The sequence below is a fragment of the Chroicocephalus ridibundus genome, chromosome 6 (genome assembly GCF_963924245.1).
Source record: "Chroicocephalus ridibundus chromosome 6, bChrRid1.1, whole genome shotgun sequence".
Lineage (NCBI taxonomy): Eukaryota > Metazoa > Chordata > Aves > Charadriiformes > Laridae > Chroicocephalus > Chroicocephalus ridibundus.
The window spans coordinates 50,634,555-50,648,709 of NC_086289.1; the positions used below are offsets into that span (position 1 = coordinate 50,634,555).

Below are 14,155 nucleotides of genomic sequence, written 5' to 3' on the forward strand. Positions count from 1 at the left end.
GCAGTGATGATCACCGAGGCCTGTGTTGTAGAAGCTGCCTGAAATTACTCAGTATCTATGTACATAGGGCTGGCATGTTGTGTGCAATTTTGGAAAATTTTAAGTTGAGGCTCTCAATTGAATGTCTGGGGTTTTTTTGGAGGGGGGTTAATTGCTTTTGTTCTATAAAGAGAAGATACAGAATTACTCCATCTTTAAACAGAGAGAATGATGGTTTACGTTCCTCTGCTCAAACACAGAAAACTTTGATACTTACAATGACCAATATCTTACTCTACAAATAATCTCACTAGCGTGGAAGTCTCTGTTATAAGAACTGTCAGAAACTGGACCAAACTGTTATGATACATTCGGGAGGGTAAAATCTGCAAAGGCAAACCCATAAACCCCATCTCTATGGGTTTCTTCTCCTGACCATGAACAGGACATGAGGACAAAAGAAATAAATATTCTTCCTTTCCACAAGGAAAAAAAGATTAGGCAATTCAGGCCACAGAATTTTGTTTTGTGCAGCAAAGTCTTAAGGGTGTTTAATCAGCTTATTCATCCGTGCTCTTCCTTCCTAACAGAGGGTCATCTTAAAAGAGCAATCTAATAACAAAGAATACACACCATTTAACTAGTGAATTTTTGCTTACCTACCATAGTATGGTTAGCATTACATCACACAATTTGTATTTCTTCCCAACTGTTGACTGTGGGAATGGTATTCACTACAACTGTTGTCTCCTCAGGCCTGTATATTTGTATATTCATAAAATTCCTGGTGTGCATCTTCTGTTAAGTGGTGCAAATAGCAATGAAAGCAACAGTAGCTTGTTCAGAGAATCGTTATTGCACAATTGCACATGCTTTGGTTTCTCCTTTTTTGAAAGGCTCTGTGATTTCACAGATAAAAAAAAAATAATAAGCTACGTTACTTTTTCTTGCAGCTTCCTCCAAAATAATCTGCAGCATAAAGCCCTAGTTAAAAAGCCTTAATTGAACCACACCAAATGGAAAAATCTGTAAAACTTTGAGATTTGTACCCTGTTACAGAACTGTTAAGTTAAAAAAAAAAAAAAAAGACAAACAATGAAAACAGAACTAAAAATACACTAGGTGTGGCAAAATGGAGCTTTTCCAGTGTGTGCATGAGAGATTGGGGCTATAAACAGTTAAGAAGAAAAAAGCCTTTTTTGTATTTCACCTTCCTCCTAGGCTCCTGTAATCCATGCCAACATACTGAGCCTTCTAGTATTACTTTGTTAGGCGGTAGGGTGAGAATGTGACAGTAAACCAGATGACCGGACATCCCATACTAGCTGCACTTAAGAGCAAAGTATTTTGTTTCAAAGACGTGTTATGATAAATCAGCTCTAGGTATTGCAGAGGAGATTGCTAGCACAGATCTCAAAATAAAATGCTGTTACATCTACATGAAATGCAATAAAATGAAGAAGGAATCAGCGTTTGCCTGCCTACTTTGATCATTTCAATGATATTATTCAGTCAGCAAAACAACTTGAGTTACAGAGTTCTGCTTAAATGTGTATTTACCTTGTAGATCTGTTAGAAAAAGGCTATAAATCTAGTGTTAACAGTTCAGTTGTCACAGGTGTGAAAGATCACCTATGGAGGTTCATCTTCTTTCAGTTGTATGATGCAGCAAACGCATAAGCACACATTTCTTGGCCATCAGAGCAAGCCTCCATGTGGTATAAGACAGCAGAACTCCATAAATTTTGATGCACAAACATTAGGGCAACTATGATAATTTATGCTAACTCTCTTGGCCATGTAGGAAAGGCATGGCTCTGCAGTGCTCTGACATTGGCCTGTTTCTCTATGGACGTGACGGCTGAATTACAACTAATTATAGAGGCAATCAGGATCAGAACAGTCTAGTATAAATTGGGCCAAATTATCAAAGTCACACCCCCATTGACTTCAGTGCTGGGATCATATTAACCAAATCAAAGAGAGCACTTCACAAAGGACTTGTTTTTCTAACATGCTCAGTGAACTCTCTTTTGTATATTCAGGTGCACATCTTCCCTTCTCAGCTGCCTTGTACGACAAAAGAACCTGGGTGCTTCCAAAAGCCGGAACAGAAGGAAAATTCTCACTGTGACACTTTGTCCCTCCAACATTTTGATTCCTAGTTAAACAAAGCAAGTCAGCCTGCACCCCATTCTCACCAGCCTTGGAGATGCTCATGGCTGAGCTAGAATGCTGCATTTTTTTCTTTCCAGAACCATGTATTAAGATCTATTTGTGACAACAATATAGTTTGCATATAATTAGGAAAAAAATATTGCATGAAGAGGAAGAGACATTTAAAAGTATTTGCATACAAATTCTAACACTTGTAAAAAATGCAATTAATTAGGAAATATGAACACTTGCATCTAGTCACAGATAATAAGCAGAAGTGAGAAAAGGGATGCCAAAAAAACCCAAATAAACCAACTCAGTGACTATAAGGCTTGAGAAGATATCTCCCCTCCTTTGCCAGCAGCACACGATGAAAAAATGCAGAGTAATGACTGAGGCAAACGCAGAATATAGAGCAGTTAACTTTACCCTATGAGCTAATGCAACATTTCAATTGTATTACAATGAAAATCAGAAACTGGTAGTAACATGAGGTGCAGCTAACTTGCAATCAAGTAATCTTGCTCAAGTAGAAACCCTCTTTTTTCCTGTTCTGAACACATGCTAACGTGATGCCATCATAAAAATGATCAATGCCATTAAGAAACAGTATTGATTCAGTACTAATGAACTTGACCTATGTATTTTTCTTATTAGCGTAATTTGAAATGGCAAATTTCAGGGAGTTTTTAGATTAGTGTTTAATTTCAACACATACAAGAAGTACGTGGATGGTATCAAAAGACAAGACACAGCAGAATTAACTGGATTGTGCATGTGCATCAAGACAGTATCAGCTGCAGGTGCTGTTAAACAAAATGAAACAACGAGAAAGCAAATCAATTTTTTTCTGAGAGGAAAAAAATAAAATGAGGAATGAGAAAGATCTTGTTCCCTGAGGAAATATATTGATAATTTTTATTATTCTTCTAAAGTATTTAAATGAACATGGGAAAATTCAAAGAATTATAACATCAGTATTTGGAGTGAAGGAATATATCAAGCAAGCTGAAAAGCCTTTGACATGGGAAGATGCGACTTCTGCTGAGTTTTCAGATGTGATTAGAGCATGCCAGTGGCCAAGAATGCAGATAATTATACTCCCTAGCAGGTGCCAGAGAGTGCAGCCTCCTAAGGGCAGGGAAGTCTGGACTCTGTGAAGGGCTGTGAGGAACAAAATTTGTTGTATAAACAACAGCAGGCACAAATTAATAATTTCTTTCTTGTCTTTGGGAATGAATTATTTATGGAGTTATTAAGAGACATACACTTAAAACTTTTCCATGTTGAAACATTTTTTAATTTATGCATACAGCAAAAATATTGCTTGCTGGTCAAATATCAATTTATTTTCATATGAAGGTGTAGAACGATTTTAAAACACAAACAATACCTATTTCTTTGCAATGGACAGTCCAGACAAGATACAATGATTTATTCATCAATCATTTCATGTCAATTAACATTAGCCATTAATATTTAATTAGAAGTTTAGATAAAATAGCTTTTTAAAAAGTTTTTATTTCCTCCATGATCTAGAAAATTTTTTTAGATTTTCTCTTTCGAAAATACCAGCATTTTCTTGTAAGAATAGACATGGTGACATATAACTCTTAAACTGATCTGTTATCTGTTGCAAATCTAGTTTAAACTAACCTTAGCCAACATTTGAGATCCACTAAACTTTCAGAGCACCACCGAATCAATAAACTGTGTTCAAACTTTGCTTAAACAGCAAGATTTCTGTAGAAGATACTGCCATCCCAAAACGTGTCTTTAAGACCTAAGTGTAAATGAGGCTCTAGTAATGACAACGCTCTAAAAAACTGGTATCTCAGAGCTTCATTATCTGCCTTAAGTAGAAAGGCTGCTAATGAACTGAGGTACATGAGTCTGACAGACTGGCAAACATGCTAGGATCCTACTGAGGTTGCTAAAAAGTGTTGAAATGCTTTACTGGGCCATATGTGGGGTCTTACTTGTCGATACATCTCCTTTTCCCTTCCTTTTTAGATAAAACCATGAAACAGGATGACAAGATCAACACAGCCAGAATAGAGGCTTAGAAAAAGTGTGAGTGTGTGTGTTGTGGGAGACAGGGGAGGAGTTCCTGGTACACAACCTGCGCCTGTTAACAGCCATCCAGAAGCGTATATGATGATGTCCACCTCTTGGGAGCAACAAGGGCAATGGATTGGAGGTACCAGCAGCCGAGGAGAAGAATGGAATAAAGAACAGCAAACTGGGTAGAAGAGAGAGGCAGGTCTTGAGTTTATTCACCTTCCACATCTTGCTTTAGAGAAAGAATCAGACCTAGGCAGAGCCTGCAGAAAACACATATTCTGCAAATAGATCTGATACCTCTGTTCTACATAAGGACTAAGAGGTATTTTAATGCCATTACAAATAAACAATTAGATCTTTGTTAAATGACTAAACTTGACTGCAAGTTGGAGTGCTATGAAAGAAAACACGTTTGGTGAGGTGCTTATGCTGTTTCCAGACACTTTACCAGAAGGGGTGAGTGAAAGAGCTGCAATGTTTTAGAAGAAACATTATTACTAAATAGTCTGCTTCAGGTAATTACAGCAGAATGTGGCTCTATTTTTAGCAACAACGAAGTAGAAGATCAGAGTTTTTCCTTATAAAGGTGAACTGCAAAATGTTTTGATAGGCAGTAAAGGATTTTGATGTACTGCATTAGAGTTTACTTACACACGTAAAGGAGAAATTAACACAGTTGACTATTACGGGAGAAACAGAACTTTAAATTATATATAGAAACTGGCAGTTTCCTGTGTTTGATGCCTATCAGAAATTTACTGAAACTGGCAGTTTTCCGTTTGGTAACTCCCAGACATGTTGAGAGCTACATTGACACATTTACCCCCACAGCTGACTGCGCTTCTCCCAGTTGAGAACGTACAATCTAAATGTTATAACCCTAGGAGAAAGGCACGGCAAAGTCTACAATACGAGCCGGGAGAATTTACCGACCCAACGGTGATGAACACTCACTGTTAAACCTGAAAGACAAACTGTAAAGTGAGTTTGTACCGAAGGCGGCACAGGTGGTCCGGGCGGCGGGTGCTGCTGAGGGCGTTTCCCTCAGAGGCCATCACGGCCCGCTCTGTCCCTGCCGCCCACCTCCACCGCCTCCTGCGGGGCGAGGCGCGTCCCGCCGGACAGGCCTCCGCTGCCGCTCCGCATCCCCTCAGGGAGCGCCCCCGGCCGAAGGGCGGGAAGCCGCCCCGCGACCCGCCGCGATTCTCCTTCGCGCCCGAGACCAACGGTGAAGCGGCGCCCGGCGCGGGGGCCTCCCCGCCCGGCAGCGGCACCGGGGTAACGGTACCTCGCATGTCCCTCACCTCGCCGTGCCCGGGTGCCGCGTACGTCCCATGGGAGAGGCGTATCTTTTTAAATACCATAAATTCACCTTTTCTTCCTCACAACTTGACAACGCAGAAACGCAACGAGAGATGGCCGAGGGGCTGAGTCCCGCTCTGCCCCAGCTAACGCCGCGGGACCCCGCGCCACCGCCCGTCCCGGGCCGCCCCAGCCCCTCCGCCCCGCGCTCACTCACCTCAGCCCCCGCGGCGCGGCCCGGCCACAGCAGGGCGAGCAGCAGCAGCGGCGCCAGGCGGCTGGGGCAGCCCCTGCCAGCCATCTCGGCGCTGCCTACGCGGCGTCCCGCGGCGCTCAGACTCTGCCCCCCGCCCGCCCGCGGCTTTTGGCCTGGGGGCTGCTTCGCACCCGCTTCGGCGCTCCCGGCACCCTGGGGTGGGGACAGGGACCGGGGCGGGGCCTGGCGGGCCACCCCTCTCCTCTCCTCTCCCCCACTCCTCGTCTCCTGCTTCGGGCACCGCCGGCAGCCGCCTTCCGTCCGTCCGTCCCTCCTCAGCGGGCATGGAGTGAGCGAGGAGCCGGGGGCTTTCCCGCCTGGGAGCTGAGGTGAGCGCCGCGGAGGGGCAGCCCCGGGCGCCGGTACCTGCCGCTCGTCACGGGTCGTCCCGCCCGGCCTCGGCGCCTGAGGGGCGCCCTGTCCCGGGACAGCTGGTGGTGTCCCTAGGTTGCCGGGCTGCCTTCGCCCGCTTCTCCCGCGCCGCCGTGAGGGCGCAGGTGGTGGGCACCAGCCGAACGGCCGCGGGGCTGCGCGGCGGGAGCGGAGACCCGCCTGGGCCGGCCCCGAGCACCGTCTGAGCAAGGGCACGGCCTGGGGTCGCCTGTAGCGCCCCGGCAGGGAGAAGGGGTCGGTTAAAGCGAGGTGGGAGGCGGCAGCGGCGAAGGCCGGCATCAGCCCCGGCCCTCAGGCGCGTCCCGCCGCAGCCCCGGGCGCTGCCGGCACTGGCCGGGGTGTTTCCTTTTCAGCGGCGCTTTCCTCTCCCTCGAGTGTTTTGCTAATGAGACAGCGGACACCAAGAAGGGACAAAGTGCTGCCCACTGCATAAATGTAAATCAGTGAGAAACGTTTCTCCCCAGGCTTTCCACATTTGCTTGGCGTGATATAAAGGTTTTCTGAATGGAAGTGTGGTTTGTACAGCGTTGGCAACATGTAAAGTTTTATTACATTTATGTTATTGACAAAAGTAATGCATGTTCAAGGTAACATCTCATCAAATAAATTGTTGTTCTGAGATGGCACAAACTTGGGAAGTATGTTGGCCAGGCTGGCCACAGCGATTTTACCTTATCTGTAGTGAATGCTGTAGAAGAGGTCCCACATTGCGGGTTTTATTAAGCACTACAAGTGATACAGAAAAAGCAACAATATATGTATATAAATCTATTTAGGGTTACTCATGAAATAACAAATCTGAAGCCTTTCATGAGCATAAAGCTAACCACAGTTGCTTGTAAAACAGCTTCTCTTACAAGCATGAGAGTAGAGCTGGATCCCCATTCAGTAGATAGCACTGTCAACCCCCTATGAAACCTGCTGTGAAAGCTAGTTAGTAGAGGCTACTGTTCCCAAAAATTTGGTACTAGCAGCAAGAATACATCTCTGGAAGAGCAGAGCAATATGTTCGGTGTCAAAGATCTTGTACATCATCACAAATGTTATTACCTTGGCTCTAAAATCTCAAACATCAGTGAGAGCAGGCTGGCAGGGATAGAGAGAAACAGGAAAAAATCCCCGGTTTTCAAGCCAGATTGATGGTGACCATATAGAGGTAATAGTATCTTAGGGATAAAACCACTAAACTAATGCATTTTATTTGCCAGATTCCTAAACCTGTTGACTGTAACGGTGCTACATTTTTTTACACAAGAATATTGTAATAAGGACAAAAATGGTGTCTACAGTTGTTTATAAGCCATAGGCACCTATAAATTAAAAGTACCTAAATCCACCACTGAAATGTAACGTTGGAACAACCGGTGTTAGACAGAAGGCAGCAGAGACTCATTTACACAAAAGTGAAAACAAAAGGTGCAAGGTTCTCTGAGACAACAAAGTCAGAGCATGCGAGACTACAGTGGAAGAAAGTGGTCAGTCTTCAGAAATTATGTAAATTCAGATGCAGGAAGAACAGTATAACTCTTACTGAGTAAAGAAGATGGTACTTAAAAGGAGAGCTCTTGAATACTAGAACAAAGAAATATTGGAAGAAGCAGAAGGCAGCAGGCAAACCATTATTAGGAGAAATAAATGAATATATGCAGAATACCTTGTGAATGAAATACTGCTATAATAAAAAGGTGTTGAGTCAATTTTCAGACGATGAAAACCCTGTGTGGAAATTTAAAAAAAAAGAAGTCAGCAAGCTCAAAGCAAAAATGGGAAAATGCTAACAAGGGAGAATCAACAGAAAGAGTGTTTTAAAAAAAATCCTCTTCGAGCCCAGTCTTATTCCAGTACCACCTGTTTCACTGACTTTGAGCAGCTGTCTGCTAAGTAGTATGGCCCAACTGGATGGAAGTTGTGTGTGTGTTATAGTTAAGAAACAGCAAGTAATGTTGCATTATGAGACTGTCACGTAGAAGCACATATGCCTTTATGTGAGTTTGTAGGACAGATAAGTGACTTCAAAGTAGCATTCAGCTGGAACAAAGCTTAGATCAGCCGCTGATGTTCCCTCTGCTGTTTGTTGCTACCGTAATTGATGCCACCCATCCAAAGAAAGTCTATGAAACCTCGGTGCAGACTGTGTTGCTGATACTGTTGTAGTCCATAATATCTTTAGAGAGATGCTCTTGTCTGGCAAAAGAGCAGGCCAGGTAGGCTAAACATCAGTCGTGTCAAAATGTATACCTGCAGCTGCCTCTAGAGGTACTTTACCTAAAAAACATCCAGGCATGAACAACAGAGAGGTCAACCTTAATACTAGAAAGCAATTGAAAGCTGCAACAAATTATAGCTTGGCTTTTTTCACAGTAATAGATAGTTAATGATGTTAGCTTTGATTTTGTTTCCTGAGTTCTCTATGGTAAAACAAGGATAACAGTATTTTCCTCTTTTTACCGATAAGGAATATTTTTGTAGGAAACATTACAGTTGAATGAATTTAGTGTGAAGTGCAAAGTTTCATAGGACACTGTAGAAGAAAAAATAGGGCTTAAGGAAAAGGATGAAAAGAGCCCTAATTTTTATTTCCTACCTTTTGAATCCTCAACTTTGCAACTTTAATGGTCTTGTTACACATGATGTTGGTTTATTTGGATGTAATGAGAATATAGTTAGGGCTGCTCTAATTTTTTATACCTCAGTAACTGTAGCTGTGTGTCTGCCTCAAACTATGTCTGGTGGTCTTATTTACCAGAGTCCCTAAGAATTAAATTGTCTTCCTTGTTGGTCCTTGTCTAGGAACTAAACACCTAGGTTATGTTATGGGGCCAGCTTTCCCTTCTCTGGCTTTTGAGAATTTTATGAGCTGAGGTTTGGTGATGCTTATATAAAACCTATTCCTTTGGTGGTATTGAGTGTTTTATCCCGGGGATATTTTATCTTCTTTTGAATTAGGTAAGTATTCTATTGAGGTAACTTGTGATTACTACAAAATATAAAATATGAGATCAATTTGATACATCAATCTATATAACACTTTGTAGTCCTTATATTGTACCGGCTGCTGAACAATTCAAACTATAGGAAGTGCTGAACAATTCAAACTATAGGAAGCTTGTTCAGAAAACAATGAATTTTAGATAGCCATGGTGAAGTACCAAGCAGAGTGGTTTGTCTTCGACTTGTGTGTTAAGTATGATTTCAAACTGGGTTAATAGGTTGGATCAAAATGGATTTTAATTTTAAAATAAAAGGTTGTCTGTTAATACAAAGCAAATATAAGAAATTTCAATTTCATCTTCAGAAACTGTTTGAATAATTAAATAATGAGATGGATGGTGGCAACGGGAACAAATTTCTGCAAAGTCTGACCCTTTATGACTGGCTTGGATTTTCCTTTCAATTTACAATCTTGCTTATATTGTTTATATTATTAATTAAAAATTCATGAATGTTATTGGAATATTATGTTATTATTAGGAGCATTGTTATTTTAATTTTTTTTTTTTTACAGGCAGGGAACTGGGGCGCAGAAAGACACTAAGAATTTGGCAGATGAATGGGGCGCTGTACAGTACATGTAGGGTGTGATCTTGCAGCATAGATCGGCTGCTCTTAGGGTATTTATTCATCAGTCATTGTACAAAGCTTACAAAGTCTCAGCTTCATACTGTGGTATATGAATATACTGTGCATACACATACAAGTCAACATTATTTATAGATTAGTTCTGGTTAGGAAGATGTTATGCTATCTAAATAATGGAAAACAAGACAAACAAGTAATGTTTCAGGAACTGTACGCTGATTTGTTTTACAAAGAAAAGATACCTGCTTGTTGAGCAGCTATCAGAGAGCAGCCAGTTTGCTGTAGGTTCATATTCTGCTCTCTTGTCAGTAATTCATTGTCTTTGCTTACTCAGGAGACTTCTACAAAGGAAGCAAACCCCTGTCAGTTCACTCTAGTCAGTGTTCAGTCTCCTCAAAATTAACCTCCCCACATTTGGAAGACTACAGCACTAAAAAATAAAAGCCTGTGGTAATCTGTGCTATCCCAGGAAAAGCCCAGCCTCTTAAGCCCTCAGTTTGAAATAACCATTGTGAGTCATTTGCCAGATGGGCCTTATTCCAAAGGGTTACAGCTTTTTTCTTATTTGAGGGATGTAGAAGTTTGCACAGGAACTGACCGTTTCTCTGGATTTGTGAAGAAAGGTTAGTGCAGCACATTTGCACATAAAACTGCATATATGCTGTTGGACCTAAGTCAGAGGTCACAGGTACACTGTGTAGTTAATTTCTGCTTGCAAAATTTGACTGTCTGGGACTGTAGAGGCCTCTGGTCAGTCCCACGCTTCAGGCTTCCAGCTTCCTAAATCCTGGCAAAAGCTGTGGAGAAAATGGTCTAAAAATAAAGCTAAAAGAATCTGGGTAACATTTCCAATGATTGTCATCTATCCATACGTATGGGTAGAATTCTTGAGCCAAAAATGCATATGACATTTATGGGTGCCAGTTACTCCTAGGGAGATTCCAATTGGACACAAAATTAAAATTTTTCACAATGAGAACAACCAGCCATTAGAATAATCTGCCCAGGGAAGTGGTGGATTCCCCAACATTGAACACTTTTAAGATTTGGCTGGACAGGGTGCTGGGCCATCTTGTCTAGACCGTGCTTTTGCCAAGGAAGGTTGGACCAGATAATCCTTGAGGCCACTTCCAACCTGGTATTCTATGATTCTGTGATTCTATGATGACTTTTTCTGCATTCGGAATAGTCCTCCTTTGCTCAGATGCACACTCAGACACTGATCCAGCCCAGTTTGCAGGAAACACTGTCTTGAAAGTATAGAAAGGTGTCACTTTTTTTTTTTTTTTAACGCTTTTAGCTAAAATGGTAGATATTATAGCTTTTTTAAGAAATAACAATGCAAGATCCTCTTTGTTCATTATTTCAAACACTGAGTGAAGACTATCTCTTTTCTAGGCTGAAATCTTGTACCGTTTTTATATTGATCTGTAGTTTCATATATAGTTCCCTTGAAATAATTGGATTGCTGATAAAATAAAACGCAGCCTGAATAGGAATAATATAATGTAGTGCCAACAAAAAGCTGTGCAGTATGACATATGTAAATGGTTAAGACATATTTTGGTTATCCAGTAATTATTAATGTTTGTACATCAAATGTATGTTTTAATATAAACAGGTTCAGAGGGGAAAACAACAACAGTATGGAACAGTGTTTATAGACTATCCACAAACAGAAGGAAAGAGAAGACCTGCTGTTTAAAAAAAAAAAAAGAAAGAAAGAAAAAGTGCTGCATATACAGATCCTCAATCAGTGTGAATGGCATTAACAAAGGATTCGTTTGAACGGATTAAGTGGCTTATCACAGCTGCCTGGTGAGTTTTACAGATCACTAAATTTTTTAACTAGGGTCATTGAGATATATTTTTAGCTATCAATTTAACAGTAATAAGAAATCACCAGTTAAATCATTTGTAGCCAGTGAAATTTTATAAGCCTATGCAATCATTTATTGTATTTGATTTTATTTTCTGGTCTATAAGTTTATACCATTTAAATTTCAGGTACTACACTATTTAAAGAGTAGGAAACAGGACCTATAATTCTGAGTCTGTTTTAAGAGGAAAGATATTCCTACATTCTAGGGATGAACATACTTGGAGAAGAAAAAGTAATGACCAACTCAAACCTGAATGCCTGTTCCAGAATAATTTTGCAGGTGAGGGAGAATTATTAAAAGGCATGAAGAAAACTTTTAGAGACTGTGATGGAAATACCTGCTAGCAGCTGTGGCATGAGTTCTTTCTATAGAAAAATGATCCTTCGGAGAAGATTAGGATCAATGTGGCCAGGAATTTTCAGAGTGGTGTGTGGGATCAATGATTGCATCTCTATACTATCTTCTAGGAAAAGTCAGTGCAATTTTACTTCTTGCTTGAGGTCTTTATAAAACTTCCTGCACCAAGCTCTTTAGGATTGTGAAATTATGCTTTTCTACCTGAGAACCCGGCCCAGCAACTGCACCTTGCTTGAACCTGACACCCTCGCTGCTAGGCAGTCTTCTGTCGTGCTAATATGCCTGAACTCTCTCCAGTGTCTTTTTCATGTTTATTTGTGCAGATCCAGGCTACTTGTTATTCAGGTGTTCCCCATGTCTCCAAGGTAGCTCTTCTAGCATTTTTTCTGCGTTATTTGTGAATTACTTACCTTTAACCATCTTGCGCTGATTTGAGTACATAGGCAACGTCTGTCTGGCTTCAGGAGGCAGGGATTGTGAAATGACAGAGAACATCTGGCAAACACATGCCTATCGTGTATGACCGGAAAAAGGAAGACTGCAGCGTCATGCATCAAGAACAGCATAATCAGATTTCCATTTCAGTTTTGCAAGGGCTTTCATGAGAAGTTGGCATTTTCTTAAATGAAAAATAACTCACACCTGGCCAATGTTGATATGAGAAAAAAAGTATTTACACAGTCTGTCTGCAAGTTCAGATGGTTAGAAGCAAAAATGGCCTTAAATTAGTAACAAAAGCACGAACCAATGCTATTGTCTGTAACCAGGTTGAAGTGTTCCTGTGAAGTTAAATCCTTTCTACACAAACTTATTTGACGCATTAAAGGATGAACTATACTGGGATGCACATACCTTCTCCACCATTTACTGCTGTAGCTGATCATCTGGCAATCTCACGTTGTTTAATCAGTCCTTTGTTTCTCATTTGGAAAGAGACAGTCTGAGCTTCTGTCTTCAGTTGCCACTAATTATTTTAATAAATTTTTTTTTCTATAAAATCTCTGTATTTGGGAAAAAGTAGCAGGCAACACAGGTTTAAAAAGTATATAGAGTAAATGTACATAAATGGCTAAACTATCTCAATAGAGCTTTGGAAAATTTACTAAATTCCTAAATATTTGCAAGGTCGGACTAATTTTGATACAGGCTTCACTGTAGCCTGGAGAATAATACACAGTAGTGTATAAATTATGGCTGTATCTATTTTATCATTTCATATAATGAGTGAGCACCTTAGTTAATAATGATATTAGTATTAATAATAGTTTATAATAATGCTTATTTCCTGTATTGCTGCAGAAGTTTTGGGCTACCTTTTTGTTTTACTTTATCTTCTTTTTTTGCATGTGTAAATCATAAACGACATGATTTCAACTTTATAATCCATCACTAGCAATGGTTGGCATGGAGATGGGCTTCCCCAGCAGCTGCTCTGGGATCACGTGGCTGTTTTGAGTACTGCTTTGCTCCCTGCCTTCTCTCTCTGTCTGACCAAAAGAAAACAGCACCAGTTAACTCATTTTGAGGGAGGTGCACATCACCTCCATCTCTACTCAGTCTTCACTTCATGGTGTCTGTGCAGATGCAGAAATCTGTCTGGAATGGTTTCTCTCTGGTCATTACTAATTGTGGGACTGGAAATAGGTCACAAGGGAGAAGTTACAAGGACTTTTGCGTGGTCTTATTCATGCTTATCTGTTTGTACTCAATCTCACGAATCCCAAAAGACAAGTATATATAGCATGTGCTGACCATTTCTTGATGATGCATGCCCCTTATAAATATACTCTTTCTAAAGAATCACCCCAAACAGGACTTAATCACATGCACACACTTCTCACCTTTTAGAGGCTACATTTTTTTGAAGGTTGGGTGTTGGAAGTTTAGATTTAATTTAGCTTTCTCCTTCTTTTAAATCAGGTGGCTGCTGATTGTTTTTTCAGCACAAGAAATTGACGGGGTAAGTGACATTGATATTTACTTTATACAGGTGATAAATAGGATGTAAAGTTCATACAAGTAACATTATATAAGGCCAAAATGACCTATAGTTCTATGGGAAAACTGTGATGGTTGTTTCAGTATTTCTGCAGTTTCTTGCTGTTCCTGTTGCTCAGCTTAACTATTTTGTGATTTTCTCCTTTGGATTCTTCTAGGTTCTAACTTTGGCATCTTTAGATGCTGT

General features: G+C 40.8%; 2 protein-coding genes across 2 annotated transcripts in view; one reads left to right on the forward strand and one right to left on the reverse strand.

Moving 5' to 3' along the window:
- COL4A3 (collagen type IV alpha 3 chain) overlaps window positions 1-5,967 on the reverse strand; it is a 65,998-nt gene extending 60,031 nt beyond the window's left edge. Inside the window, exon 1 of the mRNA XM_063339015.1 lies at window positions 5,720-5,967. Coding sequence (XP_063195085.1) covers window positions 5,720-5,803 — 84 coding nt within the window. The 5' untranslated portion in view covers window positions 5,804-5,967. The remainder of the gene's footprint in view (window positions 1-5,719) is intronic.
- The window catches only part of LOC134517476 (collagen alpha-4(IV) chain-like), a 74,482-nt gene continuing 66,292 nt past the window's right edge, over window positions 5,966-14,155 (forward strand). Inside the window, exons 1-3 of the mRNA XM_063339014.1 lie at window positions 5,966-6,087; window positions 11,352-11,548; window positions 13,891-13,930. Of these exons, the coding sequence (XP_063195084.1) occupies window positions 11,493-11,548; window positions 13,891-13,930 (96 nt within the window). The 5' untranslated portion in view covers window positions 5,966-6,087; window positions 11,352-11,492. The remainder of the gene's footprint in view (window positions 6,088-11,351; window positions 11,549-13,890; window positions 13,931-14,155) is intronic.